Raw genomic sequence first — 20,584 nt, 5'->3', positions numbered from 1 at the left:
GGCTGGAGACAGCCGGAATCGCTGGAAATCGACAAAACTCCCAAACTGCTACAGTGAACTTCACGGCTCAATTCCGAGCTCCACTGGCCGAGCCACCGCAAAACACACCACAGGCGTGACAAGGAGGAGGAGACGAGCTTGCCAGTGTCCGGATTCCTTCGTGGGTCGGCCGGAAAAGGGAGAAATCAGAGGAAGAAGAAATCAGTGAAAATGAGGAAGAGGTCGGGGGAGAGGAGAGAGAGAGTTACCGTGGGTTTCCGAAAATGGAAACCTACAATGGTAATTTTCCATATATATTTTTATTATCATAAACAGTAACTTCCACATTTTAAGCTATAACTTTCACGTACGAACTCCGATTTAAGTATACCATATGTCCACGGACTCGGTTTAACGTCCCCTACAACTTACATGAAGGAAATTTTCTCAAATTGTTAACCCATAAACAGTCAACTTCAAGCAACTCCTTAATTGATAAAAACTGAAATCAAAAACGGTAAAACGTATAATAATTCCTTTAGACTCAGAAAAAAATAATTGGATACGGGGTGTAACATTGGGAGTGTGTATAAACGAATAATCAAGCCCAAAAATGGCAAGGGTATTCCAATTTGGGTTGCCATAAAGAAGTTGAATCCACATAGCGTACAGGTTCCAGTTCTTATCTTTATTAACTTCAAGGAACTTTAAACTGTTTGGTTAATTTTTCCATTTTTTCTGTCTGTTTTTCTTCCACTTGGTTTTTCTACATTACTACTTAATTGGTTGGTTGGTTGGTTTTCTTGGTCTTGGATGTTGAACGATTGTGATGGTAGCATTGAATGCTATTATATTCTGATCTGAAAGAGTTGTCATATTGGATAGGGAATTAAATTAGTTTGTTTTTGGGTTGAATTATTCCTAAAGAATAGTTATATATATGTTAATGTTTTGACTATACTTCTAGTAGTGGCCGTGTTCTGCATTTGTTAATAAACATATGGTTTTTAATTGACTAGTACGTGTGGTTTGTTTAGTAGACTTATTGGGTCTCTGTGATTTTATTACATGTTAATAACTTAATATAGCTTGTCAGCTGAACTTAGATTTTCATTGGATTTATAAGAACACTATTCAATTCCTCCTGTATACTGCTTCAATATAATCCCAAAATACATGGTAGGCGCTAGGCACTAGGCATAGTAAAGTGGGGTGGAAAAAAGGGCATGGGGTTACCAACCCATCTGTCATTCCTAATTCTTGGCCAATTGGAGTGGAAATGAAATGGAAGTTAATAATCAATAGAGAATGTGCTAAAGTGAGTAGGGCTTGAAAAAGACTAAATGCGACGTAATGATTTTCTATTGAGGTTGAAAGAAATCTGAATGTCTTCTATTGATCAAGTCACTGAAGTTCTGTGGTGTACAACTGTACATTAGTTAATGACCCTATATGTAGTTCTGTGGAATATGACAATTATGGACCTTGGAATCCATCTGGTGCTGGAACTCTAGGAATGTGGAGAGTATATCATCATTTGTAGTGTTAACAAGAACCAAAAGGAAAGTGAATACTAATATAAGGCAAATGGATTTCATGCAGTGTTTGAAAACCATTCCTAAAGTGAATGGTAAATAGACTTGTTTCTCTCAGCTGGAAAACATATTATGCAGCGTTCTTTGTCTGACAATGCTCTTACCAGTTACTAAAGAAAGAGATTTTTGCTCTCAAGAACTTGAATTGGAACAGAATCTGCTTTCATTTTTGTGAATCAGGTACGGCTTCATGTTTGGAAGAGAATCTTCTCGCAAAGATCTCAGAAGCTTAATCCAAGACCTTCACCGCCAGAATCCCAATTCCGATCCTCATTCCTGACTTCATTCGGTACTTCCATTCTCTCACCCACTCACTCACTCACTCCCAATCGAAGACCTTCTGTCATTTCTCCTTGTTTTTTTTCTCTGTTTCAGCTTTTGAGCTCTTCTTTTTTATCTCTGTGATATCATGCTATCATTTTTACAACTTTTATCAAATACCCAATTTGAGACTAGAGCCTTATAGTTTTGTTTAGAGCTTTGATTAAGAAATGAAGTGCTTCTTTCCTTCAAATCCAAGAACAAACAAAAGGAGTCACTGGGTGTGCTTGGTTGGGTTTAATGTGTGCTCTTGTTGCAAGTGAATGTAAAATTGATTCAAAACTGAAAACCAAAAGCAGAGGACTTGGGTAAAATTACAAGACTTCAGTAAAATCCCGATGCTGTAACTCTAAGATATAATTCTAAGATGTAATTCAGTTAAAGTTTACTTATAAAGATGGTGTTCTGCTGTAAACCTAAGGGCGTGCTTCTTCTTTTTGCCTCATTGTTGGATTTTTTAATGTCACATTACAGGCTCAACATGAAATTGGAATCATAGTATTCTTACAGCTGATAAAAATTAGTTTGAACTTTTTTCTTATTATTCTTTCTTTTAAATTTTATTCTTTGAATCATCTTTTGGTGGAATGATGTGGTGTTTGAACCTAGACAGTAGATGCTCCACTATCCCTCTATTTGGGTGCAAGCTGATGGCACTCTTATGTAATTAGTCTTTTACTGCGTTTATATATTTGCCACTCTTCTCCGTGTACTTGAAATTAAATGTGAATTGAAATAGTTGTATATATGAAATGTCATTCAGAATGTGAATTCTTGTTTAAGTTTGAATTTTGATTCATGTATCGTAGGGATTCCTGTTTGGATTGTGAATTATTCAGTTGTTTGGGTGCAGGCTGATGGCATCAGGTGGGCAGTGTGGAAATCCCTTCATTTGTTAAAGCTTGAGAAAACATTGTCTTTAAGGCCTTACTGGAAAACTCCTTCAGCCATCTTTGGCTGTTTTCAGGTCATCTTACCTATCCTGAAGAGTGTGCGTTCCTGAGGAGTTTAACCTTTGTATGCTGACTTGCATTGACGATGCAGCTTTCTGCTGTGACATAGTTGTTATTCAAGATGAATGAATTAGATAATGTAGTTGGTGTTGAATCTTACGCTTTGGTGTTTCAAATTAATGAAGAAGCATTCTGTGAATTAATGTGTCAATATTACTTGTTGTGGATCATAGAGGCTTTGCCCTGCCTGTCATGATGATGAAATAATAAATGTATCTCGGATTTTCCATGCAATATTCTTTTTATTTTTCTGAAAGGCTAGCGTTATGTTTCTGCTGACCTACTCTCTTCTCTTGTACAGAAATATGCAAACCTAGTGGCTAACTGGTTGATGATTTGTATCTGCCTATGGCCTTTTGGCATTTACTTTGGTTGTTTTATCAGTAGTTGTCAACTAATTTGCTAAAACACTGAAAAAGGTATTAGCTAGTTAAATTATGCTACATCAATATTTACACGAAGCCCTTTTTCTTCTTCATGGTAAAGATGGTACTATTAAAGGGATATTGAACTTTCCTACAAGAACTAGTTTCTTGTTCATCAGCAAAAACAAGAAACATTCTAAAGTTTTGAAATTAGGGAGGTTTGAGCTCAACAGGGATGAACTGGTGGCTGTTAAAACTCAATTCAAGAACTGAAGAAAGTAATAAGTGAAGTCAAAGAAACCAGTTTGTGTTGAAGCAATATCGATTTAGTGTGCCTTATCAAACTAGGAGTAGCAATAGGAGAGAAGGTTCTAGATTTCCCAATCCTACACGGATTGGTATTCCTTGTAACATTAGAACTAGTACTTTGTAATCCCTATATATAGGGCTCCTATTCTCAATAATAGGACACACAATTCTCTCATCAATCTCTCTCAATACACATATCCTTAAACACGTTATCAGCACGACTCTAACCACAAAACAGAAAACCAAAACTCATTCACAAAGCAGCCCCTAGCCCGAGCTAGCCGAGCCTTCGCTGCAGCCCGAGCGCCCGTGTGCTTACAACCTTGCACAGCAGCCCCTGCTGCCCCCTCCCTGAAGCCCTGCGTTCCAGCCTGCTGCCACCGAAGCATCCCTGCTGCGCAAACAAGCCAACGCACACCCACTGCATCTTTTTCCCTTTCCTGTGCACATCCGTCTTCTTGCAAGCCTCGAAACGTCTAGTTCGGAAGCTCAGATCGAAAAACTTTCTTCATCAAAGTTGTTCGTCTCTGTCTCTTCCATCTAACCTCCGAATTTCAGCCTTATCGGAGTCATATTGAGATCTGTACACCAATCGAGGTACAAGCTGTTCAGAACAGAATCTGCTCCGAATTTTCACCAAGTAAGTATTCAAAAGAGTAAGTTTTGAAGTTCCTATAATTTCAGAATTTATATTCCTTCTTCTTTTCTCGGGGACTTGAAAACCTCCCTTCTTCTACATCCCACCTTTCTTATAACGTGGGTTCGATCTTTGAGAAAAGCGGAATCGTGGGGATTCACGCAATTAACGAACTAAGAGCGTTCGTAAGACTTCGGACTAAGAGCGTCCGTAAGCATCGATTAACGACCATATAAACATCATTGTTTCGGTCTAATCCAATTATTCTTGGAAATCGATTTCTTGGTAGCATAGCTCGGAAATCTTATTATTTAGTTGTCGTGGAAGCATTGGCTCTGAAACTAACTTGTCCCTGTTTCATCTCTCAGGATGTCAAACACGAACAAACTCGATTTTGTTCCATTGGATTATGCAGGCAAAGGATATTTATACTGGGTCATTGACATTGCGACCCATCTTACTGCCCAAGATTTATTGCATACAATCCAAGAGCTTTGTCCTATAGAAACAGCTCCAGACCCTCAAACTGAGAAAGATAATTCCAAGGCACTTGCCTTTATGAAACGTCACATGGATAGTGACCTCCAGTTTGAGTTCATAAATGAGGATAGCGCTATAAAGCTTTGGCAAGCGCTTCGCGAACGATATGGCAATGTTCGTGACTCCATCCTTCCGAATACAGAAGCAGAATGGAACGATCTTCGCTTCTCTGAATTTGACACTGTCATGCAATTTTATTCGGAAGCTCTCAGCATCAAAGCAATGATGCGTCTCTGTGGAAAAACAATCACAGAAGACCAATTGATTGAGAAAACCCTCAATACCTTCCCCGTCTATGCTATGAGGTCCTCTGACTTATTCCGGACTCATGTAAATGCAAGACGGATCACAAGTTTCCAACAGCTTATTGAAGCTATGGCCACTACTGAAAGACATGGCAATGAACTTGTGAAAAGAGAAATTGATAGGCTTCAAGATAGCTATCAAGAGCATCGTCCTATGGCTAGAGAAAGTCGCCATCGACGTCATGATCCATACGATCGAAATGCTCAAGAAGGTAATCGCTCAAGGCGACAATCCCACGACCGTAGGAGGCGTGATTTTGAGGGAAATAGGGTTGGAAACCATGGAGCCAACGTTGGCCATGGGCACCACTTTCCAAACGCCACCAGTCCTAGGGACTATGCATATTGCGCCAATGCGCCTCAATCAAGGGAGAATCCTCTTTATGGTGTCTATTTCTGATATGGAACGTCTGATCAATGGACCTGAATTTGCAATGTACCTACGAAGGTAGTCGCATCATGGTGATCAAGACTTCGAGTTCACAAAGACTTTAAATCTGGCGATGAAGACAAAATACCGCAGATTTTTATTTATAGTCTTTTATTTTTCCAAGAATTATGTAATGGCAATTATGCCTTAATCAATAAAATGACTTATTGGATTATCTCTTTTCCTCTAGGCGTACTCAATTAAGTATGATGTCTAGGAAAGTAATTGAGATTAGTGGTACTTAAGAGAGCTTCGCTCCACCGACATCTCTCTCTACTTCCCTGGTCATATTTAATTGGAATTACCGAACGAATTGAGTGACTACAATTTGTCTAATGTTTGATTTTACTTTGGATTAGATTATGGTCACGAAACTTTGATGTAATCATTGGCTATTATTAATAAAGTATCGATTACTTAAAAGATATAAGAGCCAATGGTTTTCATGCGGAAACGCATTGTGAGAATGGACAAGAGTTCCTTTGCATCACCTCTAATGACTACGGACATAAACGAGTCTTAGAGAAACTTATGTGTCGATCTAGTGGGTTGTATGCAACCACTATTCGAATCATTGAATCCAATCATGTTATGAGAGATGATTTATGGGATTCCGACACATATAGGCTTTGGCACGACCGTTTGGGACACCCAGGTCGTGATATGATGATCCGTATATTAAAGACTTCACACGGACATCCATTTTTCAGAACGAAAAGAAGTAAAACTTGAAATTTGGATCAAGGAGGAGCACCTGCGCCTCACGGTGCCTTTCCCCTTCAAGTCCGGCCATCACAAGCCGGCGCCGCCATCCCCCTGCGGCCCAAGGGTGGCTTTGACGCCACCTCTGCTCCCCTGACTCCAATTTCTACTTCTAAAGTCCATTGTGACTTCATGGCTCAACCAAAATCCTCATTGGTTGTTTCTAAAGCCCATCATTCGTTCTGCAAAGCCTGCTCTTTAGCAAAATTAGGATCGAGACCATCCTATGCAAAGGACACTAAAGAAAATATACCATTCTTGCAAAGAATCCAAGGTGATATTTGTGGACCTATTCAACCACCATGCGGACCATTTAGATATTTTATGGTGTTGGTTGATGCATCGACACGCTGGTCACATGTCATGCTATTGTCCACAAGGAACGCTGCATTTGCTAAACTCCTAGCACAGATTATTAAGTTAAGGGCTCACCACCCTGATCATCCTATTAAGTCTATAAGATTAGACAATGCTGGGGAGTTTACATCAAAGACTTTTGATGATTATTGCATGTCCATTGGGATTGAGGTTGAACATCCAGTTCCTCATGTTCACACCCAAAATGGTCTCGCAGAAGCCGCCATTAAACGACTACAAATGGTCGCTAGGGCATTGGTAATGCGCACCAATCTCCCTATTTCTGCTTGGGGCTATGCAATATTGCATGCAGCTGTGCTTATTCGTCTGAGGCCCACTGCCACTCAACCCTTTTCTGCGTCCCAGATGGTGACTGGGTATGAGCCTAATGTCTCACACTTACGCATATTTGGGTGTGCAGTATATGTGCCTATTGCGCCGCCACAGCGCACCAAAATGGGTCCTCAACGACGATTAGGCATTTATGTTGGATATGATTCTCCAACGATTGTCCGCTATTTAGAACCCTTGACAGGCGATCTCTTTACCGCAAGATTTGCGGATTGTCACTTCGATGAGACAGTCTTCCCGTCGTTAGGGGGAGATAAGAACATAAATGTTCAACAGGAACGACAGGAATTGTCGTGGTCTGTCCCCACTCTGTCTCATCTTGATCCCCGAACCGCACAGTCCGAAATTGAAGTGCGGAGAATTCTCGATCTTCAGAACGTAGCAGAATCGATGCCTGATGCGTTTTCTGATATCGCTAAAGTGACGAGATCACACATACCTGCTGCAAACGTGCCTGCAAGGATTGATGTCCCTAAAAGTAGAGGACATGACGCCAACTCAAGAATGCATGAGCATGGCGCCAACGTCCATCTCTCAATGATGGTGACGTTGTGGCTAGGCCCACGGCTCCCGCCAAGAAGCGCGGGAGGCCCATAGGTTCGATGGATTCTCGCCCAAGAAAGAAAGCGAGTTTGGCACAAAATAATCCATTAATCATCGATGTAAATAATCCATCTCATGAGAATATTCCGGATTATGGTTATGTCCAAGAGACATCATTGGGGGACGCTCCAATGTCAGAACCAACTCCAGAGAATAGAGAGATCTCCATAAATTACACTAGTGTACATGAGATGATGGATAGAAATTCTATGGCGATTGATGATGCATTTGCATATCATATTGCAAAAGGAATTATAGAATATGATGATATCGAACCTCGCTCTGTTGAAGAATGTCAACGAAGAGCGGATTGGCCTAAATGGAAAGATGCGATCCAGGTTGAATTGGATTCACTAACAAAGAGACAGGTATTTGGGCCTGTAACGCAGACACCCCCAAATGTAAAGCCTGTTGGCCATAAATGGGTCTTTGTTAGAAAGCGTAATGAGAAAAATGAGGTGGTTAGATATAAAGCCCGCCTTGTGGCGCAAGGTTTCTCACAACGCCCTGGAATCGACTACGAGGAGACATATTCTCCCGTAATGGACGTTATAACGTTCCGCTACCTTGTCAGTTTGGTAGTTTCCGAAAAACTTGACATGCAGCTTATGGATGTGGTTACAGCATATCTCTATGGGGATCTAGATTCAGAGATATATATGAAGGTTCCAGATGGACTTCAATTACCCAAATCAAGTGGCTCTAAACCACGGAGCGCGTTTTCAATAAGATTAAAACGCTCACTATATGGATTAAAACAATCCGGACGGATGTGGTATAACCGTCTAAGTGACTACTTGATTGGGAAGGGATATATTAATAATGAAATATGCCCATGCGTGTTCATTAAAAGAACAAGTTCCGGATTTGCAATCGTAGCAGTTTATGTCGATGACATGAACCTAATTGGAACTCTAGATGAGTTAAAGGAAACTGCTCAATACTTGAAATCCGAATTTGAGATGAAAGATCTTGGGAAAACACGGTTTTGTCTCGGTTTAGAACTCGAGCACCGTAGTGATGGCATTTTGATCCATCAGTCTGCATATACTCAGAAAATCTTAAGGCGCTTTAATGAAGATAAAGCAAAGCCTGTGAGTACTCCCATGATCGGTCGTAGTCTTGAGCCCGGAAAAGATCCGTTTCGTCCAAAGGATGAGGACGAAGAACCATTAGAGGCAGAAGTGCCCTATTTAAGTGCAATAGGCGCATTATTGTACTTAGCTCAATGCACAAGACCGGATATCTCATTCGCAGTGAACTTGTTAGCTCGACATAGCTCTGCGCCAACACGCCGCCATTGGATTGGTGTAAAGACAATCTTTCGATACCTAAGAGGTACGATTGATATGGGCCTATTTTATCCCTACAGAGAGAAGGGGAATGACGGAAGAATGGGATCGGACCCCATTAGGCAAGGAGCCACCGTCCACCATGACAAGGTGGCCGGCCATGTTGCCGCCAACGCCGTCATCACCACCAGGGGTGGCCGGCCTCACCCTATTCCCCTCCATCAAAACGACAATGATGTCTTGATGGGTTTTGCTGATGCAGGGTACCTCTCTGACCCTCACAAAGGTCGCTCCCAAATGGGTTATGTCTTTACCATGGGAAGCACTGCGATATCTTGGAGGTCTATGAAACAGACCCTTGTTGCTACTTCCTCAAATCATGCAGAGATTATTGCTCTACATGAAGCCGTACGTGAATGTATATGGCTAAGGTCTGTAATTAGACATATCAGAGGAAGTTGTGGTTTGAAGTCTACCACAGATGAACCTACATGCATTTATGAGGATAATGCAGCTTGTATTGAACAAATGAAGTTAGGTTTCATCAAGGGCGACAACACCAAGCATATATCGCCTAAGTTCTTCTATAATCAGCAACAACAATCACTTCTAAAGATTGAAGTGAATCAAATCCGATCAGAGGATAATGTAGCGGACTTATTCACTAAGTCGTTACCTAAATCCACCTTCGAGAAACATGTGAAGAGCATCGGATTGAGAAAGTTATCCGAACTCCCACGATTGTAGCAATCAGGGGGAGATATCGACATCAGGGGGAGTTATGATGTCTACATGTTCGATCTCGAAGAGTGAAGGACGTGTTGTGCTCTTTTTGTCCTTCGACCAGGGTTATTTTTGTCCCACAGGGTTTTTGTTACCTGGCAAGGTTTTTAACGAAGGCAACGGAGGAATGAAGCGTCACCACCAAGTTTTGAGCGGCACAAGGGGGAGTGTTGAAGGAATATCGATTTAGTGTGCCTTATCAAACTAGGAGTAGCAATAGGAGAGAAGGTTCTAGATTTCCCAATCCTACACGGATTGGTATTCCTTGTAACATTAGAACTAGTACTTTGTAATCCCTATATATAGGGCTCCTATTCTCAATAATAGGACACACAATTCTCTCATCAATCTCTCTCAATACACATATCCTTAAACAGTTTGATATAAATCTCTAGTTAGTTTTTGTGTTAAGATCCCCCTCCCGTTCTTGGAGCAGCTTCCCCTCCTATGAGCTGCAAGATATTATCTGCCTGCACTTTTTTTTTTTTTTTCTCACAGATATAGACATAATATTCCTTTGTTTCCAACACTAAGTATATCAGAAAAGGTTTAGTATGAGTCTTCCATTTCCAGTACTAAAGCTATATTGAAACAATAAGCAAAGAAAATAGAGATTAGTGATGATGTATTGGAAGTTGTAGATGCTTCACTAAGAAACATGATTGCATATTACTCGACACACGGGACTAGATTGACAACTATTCTCAAGTCATCTGAACATCCCCTAACCTAGATGAAAACTTGGTTTGAATGAAGATCAACTGACCATTCAGGTAATGGAGACATATACAGGGAATTGTTTAACCATCGTAGGCTTCAGCATCTGATGCCAAGTATGGTTTGCTTATGATTAAGTACTCCTTTCATTCCTCACTCTCTCCCTATTTTTTTTTTCTCACTATATTACAGTAATTAACTATATACTCGGACACACTGTTTGTACATAAAGATGCACTTAAACAAATTTTCTACACAAGAACAGTTTCCTTTTCTTCCTGGACATTCTTCTCTTTGATAAAACGGACAAAAAGGTCGGTGCCAGTGGAGTCGCACTCTGACAGTCTTTCATTCCGGCCACCTTCAGCCATGCCTTTCACAAATTCAACCATGTTCCACCAGTTGTCCCCTTCGAACAATCTCTAATTCAATCTTAGGTATGTGAAAGCACTCAACACATTGCTGGAATCCGATCTGCTTGTGGCCAAAACCTGTCCATATGCACCAGAATCATACCTCTCCAGTGCACTCTCTCCTGCAAGTTCAATTCCAGCACTCTTGGTTGCCATCTTTACTTGCCGGACTAACCCCTCAGGAGAGCAATTCGCATTGTCAGGCTGTTCTCCATCTTTCATTTCCATGCAGGTGAAGTTTAATACAACCCCATGTTAGCTGAACATTTTTGCTGTTGGTATGTAACCATCTCTAAGTCTAGTATTATAGTAGCCAGCAGTTAATTCAGCAGCATGGGATCTTGTTCTGTAGTGCCAATGACTCCCAGCTACCTTTCCAGATAGTTTAGCTTTCCTTGGAGCACTCCTTTTGCAGCTGCCAGGAGTCTATCTCCGTGCCTTAATAGCTTCTCTGACTACCATTCGAGGAAGAACTGTCCATACTCGGTATTCCAGGTTCCATCTCTTTTGAAAAATCCGGTGACATCAGGAAACTGATTGTACCGACCGGAATCATGGGGTCCAGTCCTTCCCCAATCTCTCTTTCCTTGTGCCTCTGCTAATGCTTCCAGTTAAGCTTTCATGTACTGTGACAAAAAAAAACCTTGTTTAGAAATAAAATATATACCAATATTCTCTACAATCTTTTAATAGTTTCTTTCTGGGAACACTTGCAAAATATCTTTGTTTAATTGTTTAGCACATCAATTGAAGTTAACATGTTTGTTGCAAGTATCTTGCCACAATAACGTCTCCCAAGTAATCTCTGAATCTGTCTTGGAAGCTCTGCATGTAGTCGGTATAAACCGGGATGGGCGTTCTTCCTCCGAAAACAGGCGATGAATCACACCCCAAGGATATGTACTCAGAGATTCCTCCTACCAGATTTGTCTGTGTACACAAGGTCAGGGTTCTTGCTTATCTCTTCAAGCAACCATGGAGGTAGTGGAATACTAAAAATTCACAAAAGTGATTGTTTAGTAAGTAAATCAGCTCATAAAACTACACAATTTCTTTCTAGTCCAAGTAATTATTAATTTCTAGATCTATATCCCGAACCACTATAGAGATTAAGTTTAAACATGTCATACCTGCATGAGTCACCAACATTTCCTCCACACTGATGGAAAGAATACATGACAACTTGAATCTTCAAGCCATGCTTTTGGACCAAGTTCACAAGCTCTGCATACCCTTCCCAATGGTACTTGGAAGGTCCGTCTTTCTCGACCAATCCCCACCAAGCTCTGCATACCCTTCCCAATGGTACTTGGAAGGTCCGTCTTCAAAGCCATCAAACTCGCATTCATTGCTGTTGGCTTGTTCAAATGCCCTCCTTGCGTCACTGTGTCTAGTGGAAGCATCACATACACAGGCACCTTCTTGGAGTAGTTGTTATTGCTGCTATGAGCTATATTTGGGAGTGCGTGAAGCAACTCCCTCGGGAGATCATCAGTGGTGGTGCTCACCCTGATTCTTTCCCGGAAGAGCTGTGCTTCTTGCAGGGAACTCTTTGCCCGGATGCAGCATGATAGCTTGATTTGCGCAAAGCAAACTACATGTCTACATCCGAGGACTCATCGGAGCTCTTCAGGCTTTTGGAGTACTCTTTAAGATTAATGAAAGACGTTCAAGAACGAAGCGTTAACGTCATTTAATTTTCTGTGAGTTTGGCAGAGAGGAGCGAAAATGTGATGAGAATGATGAAGGGTTGTGTGCTTGCTTATAAAAATAAATTCTCTTTTAAGCAGTGTTTGAAGGAGACAATGTTGGTGGGGTCTTATAACGTTACTTCGTAGAAAATTTAGTCATGGATGTCCGTGAAGTTTGTAAAATCTCAATTGTCCAAATAATTCGATGGTTAGAGCTAGAACCACAACGGTTAGAGCTAGAACCACATCACTTGATACAAGTCTATTGGTGTTTTCATTTTTATACCAGTTACACTGCTGTTAACTCCAAAAAATAAAAAAAATAAAAATAAAAATTCCGTTCAAAACCTCGTACAGCCGTTCACGATCCTTCATGGGAATACTAATTACCAGATATAGCCATATAGGATCCTCTCCTTGGAACAAATTAAAAGAAGAGAAGGAATGCTAAACCTTTTCTTCCGTTTTGCTTTCATTGAGTCTTCGTCAGTTGATCTCTCACAAACATACTAAAGGGCTAAGGCTATCAGATTTGTATATATTTCCAATAAATTGTTTCAAGTAATTATTACAGGGCCTTCGAAATTCAAATATACCCGCAAGGTTTTTCGTTTATAAAATCTGTCATGGGCGCTTCCCATGTTTTGGAAGTTGTTTCTTGTCATCTATGTTATGACTGAGGTGAAGAATTGCTTGTTCAAGCGCGTCTTATGAAACAACAAAAAGCTAATGTGGTTGCGGAGAGTGAAGGAATCAACTACCCTATTTTGTTCATCAAGTGATGACTATAGCATTTTCAATTGGTTTTGTATGCGTATACTCAGATCCTAGTCGTTTTTTTGAGAACAGAAAATACAGAGACATCAGGCCAAATGGCCCAAACTCTAACCACCAAACGCCCATTTCCAAGGCTACTTTGAGCATTTGAACCCGAAAATTCCAGTAAAACCTTATAATCCAACCCAAGCCACAGTGTCCTCTTCAACACCGTATCCGAAGGTACTAGACCACGTGTAAAGAATTGCACACCAGCAAATTGACAACAAAAGTAAACCAGAGTTGAACAAAATCGTCCTCGTCCTCGGGAATGACACCATTTACATGGCCGAACACTTAGAGAAGAGATGATTTCTTTTTTTGATGTAGTTAACGGCAATCAAGTGTCAGTTTGAACAAAAAGCCTCAATATAGGTGATGTGGTTCTAAATCTAACCATTAAATGAAATGGAAGATAGAGATTTTACGAACTTCAGGGACTTCACGGCCTTTGCACTTTAGAGTAGTCGGATCATATATTAATCTCTTAACCTATTTCCAAAAAAAAATAATCTCTTAACCTATTTGCGAATAGAATAGAGAACTGTAACAGGCAGGCATGCATCTTTCCCTTCAAATTCAAATCCAAGAAGAAACGAAAGGAGTCAAAATCAGCTCCGGATTTGAGAAACAAAAGCGACTCCTTAACTCCGGTATTAGACCTTGCCTCGAAATCTCTACCTTAACCAAGAAGCATACCAGAATTGTACAAAGAGAAGGAGCAGAATTTGAAGGTTTTCTCACTCCAAGAGCTCAGGATTCAACCAATGGCTTCAGCAGGTGCAAAAGCTTGGGGAAGGGGATTTGGGAGTGTGTATAAAGGAATAATCAAGCCCAAAAATGGCAAGGTAGTCCAATTTTGGTTGCCATAAAGAAGTTGAATCCACATAGCTTACAGGTTCCAATTCTTATCATCATTAAGGAACTGTAACTGTTTGGTTAATTTTTTCCATTTTTCTGTCTGTTTTTCTTCCACTTGGTTTTTCTCCATCACTACTGTCTACTTAGTCTTGGATGTTGAATGATTGTGATGGTAGCATTGAATGCTATTGTATTCTGATCTGAAGAATTGTCATATTGGATAGGGAATTAAAGTAGTTTGTTTTTGGGTTGAATTATTCCTAAAGAATAGTTATATATATGTTCATGTTTTGACTATACTTCTAGTAGTGGCCCTGTTCTGCATTTGTTAATAAACATATTTTTTAATTGATCAGTACATGTGGTTTGTTTAGTAGATTTATTGGGTCTTGTGATTTTATATCCATGTTAATATAGCTTGTTGATTAATAAGAACACTATTCAATTCTTCAATATAATCCCAAAATACATGTTAGGCACTAGCATAGTAGAGTGGGGAGGAAAAAGGGCATGGGGTTACCAACCCATCCTATCATTCCTAATTCCTGGCCAATTGGAGTGGGAATGATATGGAAGTAAATAATCAAATAGAGAATGTGCTCAAGTGAGTAGGACATGAAAAAGATTAAATGTGACATAATGATTTTTCCGTGAGGTTGAAAGAAATCTGAATGTCTTCTATTGATCAAGTCACAGAAGTTCTGTGGTATACATTTAGTTAACGACCCTACATGCAGTTTTGTGTATGACAAATTTGGACCTTGGAATTATCTGGTGCTCGAACTCTAGGAGTGTGGAGATATATCATCATTTGTAGTGTTAGCAAGAACCAATAGGAAGTGAGTACTAAACTTAGGCGAATGGATTTCATATAGTGTTTCAAAACCATTACTAAAGTGAATTGTAAATAGACTTGTTTCTATTATGCAGCTATCTGTTGTATGACAAGCTCTACTAGTTACGAAAGGAGGGGTTTGCTCTCAAGAACATGAATTGGAACAGATTCTCAAATTTTGTGGAAATAGCATTTTAACTTTGAGAATGGATAAATGTAATGATTTAGCCCTTGAAATGATATTGGTCTGTGTAAAAGATACATCCCATTACTCTTTTAAACTGTTGAGAAAGACTCGCACATTCACTGAACTCTAAGTTCAAGTTATCCTTTCCTAAACACCCATTTTGGAGGCATTGTGTGCCTCTCTATTATTTTTATCTATTTAGTTGTCAAGCTTATGGTTCTTTGCTGTTTTAATATAGGGTCATAAAGAATGGCTTGCAGAGGTTCAATTTCTTGGTGTGGTAAATCACCCAAATCTGGTAAAGCTTCTAGGATATTGCTCTGTAGATGGAGAAAGAGGGATCCAACGGCTATTGGTATATGAATATATGCCTAATAGGAGCTTAGAGGATCATCTTTTCAACAGGGCTTTGAACCCTCTTCTTGGATCACGAGGTTACAAATAATGCTTGGTGCTGCTCAAGGATTGGCTTATCTACACGAGGGACTGGAAGTCCAGGTGAATATAGTTTTCATTTATTTGACCTATGTTTGACCATGTATTTCCTTCCAGTTTGTTTAGAATGTAGAACTACCATATCATGTGAGAATGCAACTCATATATGTTATTTTGACCAATGGAATACCAAATCAGTGTGACCTGCTTAGGATAGTGTAGTATTAGAACCACGACTAATGATTGGAATGTAGTACTATGTATTATACATCTTTTACTTGTTGCTGCATTTATAGTGGCATCTCTGGTTTTGGAACTTAAATTGTATCTGCTGCTAATATAATTGCCTCCAGTTACATATATTGGTGGACACTGTCACTTCAGTAACTGTCCATTATCTTGATGTATTTTGTTCTCTAAAAGCTTAAGCTGTTGGGACCCTGTGGTTGTGTCACATGGTATAAGAGTTCTTGAGTTCAAAACCATCTAATGAAATTGCACTCTTCTTTGTTGTCTAGTACAATTTGAAATTGAATATAAAACTTGAGAGTAATATAAAAGAAGCATGAATTAAATTATCATTCTGTAATTTCTGTGCGTTAATAGGTATCCCCTGTTTACTTCAACACACTAGTCCCTAATCTTATTCTTCCATTTTTGTAGCTAGAAGTCAATTACAGGGAACAATTTAAATTCTCGCTACTTAAAAATATACTTTAATGTTAATGTTATAATACTACATCATAGATTTGGTTCAGCTATGATGTAGTATTATAACAAAAGTCAATTTGAGCCTAGTCATCTTGCTTGTGAGCTTAAAACAAAAGTCATCTCTCTATCAATATCCAAATGCTGAAGAGTGTATTTAAGGATGGTAGATACTGGCTTACCTCACATGGTAATTCCTTATTTTGTTTGAAGACAAGAATTTTTATATACTTTGTTGAACCTTTTTTGTTGCATTGTTTGAATAGGTGATATATCGAGATTTCAAATCCTCCAACGTGCTCTTGGATGAGGACTTTAAGCCGAAGCTCTCAGACTTCGGGCTTGCTAGAGAAGGGCCAAAGGGTGACCGACTCATGTATCGACAGCAGTAAGTAGATAATAGATGACTTATTTTACTACTAGCCCAAGTTCTTTTAGAATTCGATGTCAACTTCATTTGGAGGTGGCAGAATTTTGTTAATGCAATATTGAGAGGACAATTGGTATTAGTTATTATTTACTTTTCTGGTTCTTTGCTTCTATTAACATTTTCCCTGGTTCATATTGTATTTGCTTTTGTTATCAGGTGGTAGGGACTTATGGATATGCTGCCCAGAGTATGTCGAAACAGGCCATCTTTCCATCCATAGGACTTATGGAGTTTTGGTGTGGTGCTGTATGAGATCCTCACTGGAGGCGTGTCTTAGAAGACACCGGCCAACAGCGGAGCAGAAGCTCTTTATTGGTTAGACAGTACCCTGCAGACAGTAAAAAGTTCAGCATGATAATAGATCCACTCCTAAGAGACCAGTATTCTATAATGCAGCTCGAAAAAATTGCCAAGTTGGCAGATAGCTGCCTGAACAAGAATGCAAAAGACCGGCCAACAATGAATCAGGTGGTAGAGATCTTGAAGCAAGCTATACAAGATTCACAAAAGGGTACCAACTCTGTAAACAACAATTTTGGGGCATCTGGGTCTAAATTGGGTAAAAAGAACCCCAAGTTAAGGTGATATAAGAGAGAAGCCTGTGATCAAACGAAAGCATTATTAATAGTGTCTGCTGTGACTATGTTCTATTTAAATTTTTTAACAGGTTGAAAAGATTGGATAAGTGGAAATGGGAAGTTTTGTGTAAGTTCCAATTTGCAGACCTCAAATACTTTTAGCCTGCTCTGTTTTACACCCTTTTTAACTGAAGTTAGGGGTTCTGGTCCAACATGAGGGTGGTTGATCACTACTGAGAGAGGGTGTGCGTACTACTTGAGGGGGCTCGGGTACATTGGATGGTTATCATTCTACCTTCTGTTTTCCTGAGACTGAAGCTATGAAAGTTGGAGCAAAGAATGTAGATAAAGAGGGAGTGAAAAGAATGACAAAAGACACGATCACTCATTAGAAAGGGTAGTTGATTTTATAAGATGTCACTGATCTCTTGGAGCTACAATGTGAGTTTCTAGTTACTGGTTAGCGATGTATGAAACCTTGAAGAAACTACTGTACAATATACATCCGTTTTCCAAATTACCATATTCTGTCACATTGACATATCCATGGTTATCTTACATTAGACATCGTGCATTCTAAACTGAAAGAAGGTAAAAAGAAAACAAAGAGCGAAATGCAGCTACAAAATGAAGAAAGAGGAGGCAAAGACATCTCAATCGAAAAACCTCCCATATCCTGCCCTCGGAGTAGGATACTAACTCCTTCCTCCACATAACAGTAGGCTGCAACTTCTAAGATCATCTTATAAAAAGAAAAAAAGACCACACTACAAACATTTATGTAAGTACAAAACAATAAATGATGATCTGCTAGTATTATTAGATAAATCATATTTTGTACCATACATGAATTGAAATAGGCGCATCTCATGAAGACTTAGTAGTGAAGTGTCAGAGACTCCCAAAATCCTCTGAAGAATCCAAGCTATGCACTATCGTAATAAAATCCTAGGTTTCTGATACCATTAGTTTTTCCTCTGCACTAGAGATACCAGGATCTGAGCAGTCGCATATTTCGGGGACTTGAGTGTTAGCTATGATCTGCAAAGTCCAAAATTCCCCATAGATGCAGAGTAATAAAATCTCTGAAGTTTGATTGGAATAGATCAGATTAATTGAAATGCTCTGGAATGGAACAATATATAATTGCAAGTAATTATTTGAAATCAATCGAGAAAGCTAGGTTTAAATTACAGCCAGAAAGATGGAATAAAAGTGATACCAGCTCATACTACATACAATCCATTATCACACACATTTCTGAAGAGATAAAGCATAATAATTATTTCTTGCTGAAAGAGAAAGCAACGACATCTGAAACCTTCAACATTAACCCTTGAATCTTCCACTCCGGGATCATTAGGCTCATTCCTCGAATTCCAGAATCTCCTAACATCATGTCAAAACAAATGACAGTCAAAAAACAATATTCTAAAAGATTGAACAAATATTTTGTGTTTCCAAACGATTGTAATACTATAAATTTGAAAGAGTTCTACAAGTATATCTAGCCAGAAAACATAAACACTAAAAACCAATTATTATGTAGCTTAGTTACCATTTATCTTTGAAGTCACCTTTGCAGTTTGCCTTGTACACAACGGTTTTGACATAAATCCAGTCTTTTGCAATTGTCCAGGAATCTAAAATAAGCATATCTCCAAGAAGTCTTAAGCAGTAAACTGCCGCAGACCATCCAAAATCCAGTGACGAATCCCAGCACAACACTGATAAAAAACCAGGCTTATGAGACCATCATTATCATGTTCTTTGTTATCAATTTCAGTTCCTTCTCCTGGACAACTTTGTGTCAGCGGTGGTCCACAAAGTCCACGATTTCCATATATTGGAAGCATAAAACCCTGAAGTTGGGTGCCTGATGGAATTCTTCCTGACAAGTTATTGTGTGATAAGTCCAAGACACTAAGAAAGTTTAAGCTCGCAAAACTTGAAGGAATTTTACCAGATATCCGGTTTCTTGACAAATCAAGAGATTCCAACATCTTCATGTTACCAAAGTCTTCAGGAAGCTTTCCCGTCATTTGTTTCTAGACAGGTTCAGAGATTTCAACTCTGTCATACTTGCTATACTTGGCGGAATTTCCCCAATCAAATAGTTGCTTGAAATGTCAATGCTTCTCATACCTATAAGATTGGGAAACTCTCTTTCTATTCCTTTCCACACAAGTTCCACATTTCACCAACTCCAGTATTAGTAGGCAACGAGGTTATGTTATTGAAGCAATGTGGCAAGCCTCCTGAAATACTGTTGTGAGAGAGGTCCAAAACATGAATGGCAGCTAGACTGCACAGGGAGAAGGGTATGATTCCATTGAACTCATTGGACCGTAAGCGTAGAATCACCAAGTTTTTTAGGCTTTGGTCAATCCATGTTGGTATCTTTCCAGACAAGTTATTGTTGCCAAGGTCAACCATCATAATCCGGTACAGTTCTCTAAAGAAGGCAATTCTCCTGAAAAGTTGTTATCATGTAACCGAATATCCCAATTCCCTGTAGACTGCCTAACGAGCTTGGTATTTTTCCAGATAATTTATTCTTTCCCAAATTCAATAGATACAAACTTTGAAATTGCATCCAACAATTAGGAGCCTCCCCAGACAATAGGTTCTTAGAAATGTCAAGATACATCCAATATGGAGACTGCGTTGCACATAAGGAAGACAAATGTCCTGAAACCTATTATTCGAGAGATACAGCCTTGTAGCATAGGAGAAAATGATGGCAATGCGCCAGAAAATAGATTAGAAGACAAGTTGAGAGTAAACAAGCTTGTTGATGATAGATTCGGCAGTTTCCTGATAGTCCAGCATTAGAGAGATAAAGATCAGTAAGATCTGTCTGCGTTAGAATCCACTTGGGAAAAGCTGGTCCCATCTTGCAAGAGGACATATCTAACCTCAAAAGCTGAAATGGTGGATTCCAATCAGAGCTCAGGTTGATAGAGAAACGATTACCAGAAAGACTCAAATACTGTAAACGAGAGAGGTTCAAAAAGTGGGCTTCTGTTATGACACCACTCAAAGAATTCCCTCTGAGATACAAGCTTTCAAGGCTAGAGAGTTGCCGACACTCTTGGGTACAGACCCATTTAGTTGATTATTTGAAAGATATAACTTTCTTAACTTTAAAAAACGTTTCAAATCTGGCAATGATCCCCAAAATTGGTTAAAACCCAAGTCCACGGTCTCAAGTGTGTTCTCAGCACAAGACAAGGTTTTACAGAGTCCTCAAAGTTTTCAGACAATTGGT

At 39.5% G+C, this 20,584-nt stretch overlaps 1 protein-coding gene and 2 pseudogenes across 1 annotated transcript; 1 reads left to right on the top strand and 2 right to left on the bottom strand.

The window, feature by feature from the left end:
* Positions 1–10,387: 10,387 nt before the first annotated feature.
* Positions 10,388–12,465, bottom strand: LOC112181292 (annotated as a pseudogene).
* A 156-nt stretch (positions 12,466–12,621) lies between these two features.
* Positions 12,622–17,353, top strand: LOC112181293 (annotated as a pseudogene).
* A 908-nt stretch (positions 17,354–18,261) lies between these two features.
* On the bottom strand, positions 18,262–19,749 carry LOC112181309 (receptor-like protein EIX2). Its single transcript, XM_024319714.1, has 5 exons — positions 19,519–19,749; positions 19,067–19,361; positions 18,872–18,956; positions 18,648–18,702; positions 18,262–18,354 (listed from the first exon to the last, which is right to left on the bottom strand). Exons 1-5 carry the CDS (start codon positions 19,747–19,749, stop codon positions 18,262–18,264), a joined length of 759 nt encoding a protein of 252 aa, XP_024175482.1.
* Positions 19,750–20,584: the final 835 nt, after the last annotated feature.

This window comes from Rosa chinensis, unplaced genomic scaffold (genome assembly GCF_002994745.2).
Source record: "Rosa chinensis cultivar Old Blush unplaced genomic scaffold, RchiOBHm-V2 RchiOBHmChr0c22, whole genome shotgun sequence".
Classification (NCBI taxonomy): domain Eukaryota; kingdom Viridiplantae; phylum Streptophyta; class Magnoliopsida; order Rosales; family Rosaceae; genus Rosa; species Rosa chinensis.
The sequence above is the reverse complement of the archived record's forward strand: the minus strand, read 5'-3'. Positions and strand labels throughout refer to the sequence as shown.

What these genes read in the sequence shown, in the direction of transcription:
- LOC112181309 (XM_024319714.1), bottom strand. Translation starts at nt 19,749, where the DNA reads ATGGTTGACCTTGGCAACAATAACTTGTCTGGAAAGATACCAACATGG. An exon ending in CGTTGCCTACTAATACTGGA is followed by an intron (nt 19,362 to 19,518) that starts GTTGGTGAAATG and finishes GAACCTGTCTAG; the next exon opens with AAACAAATGACGGGAAAGCT. An exon ending in CCGGAGTGGAAGATTCAAGG is followed by an intron (nt 18,355 to 18,647) that starts GTTAATGTTGAA and finishes TGGACTTTGCAG; the next exon opens with ATCATAGCTAACACTCAAGT.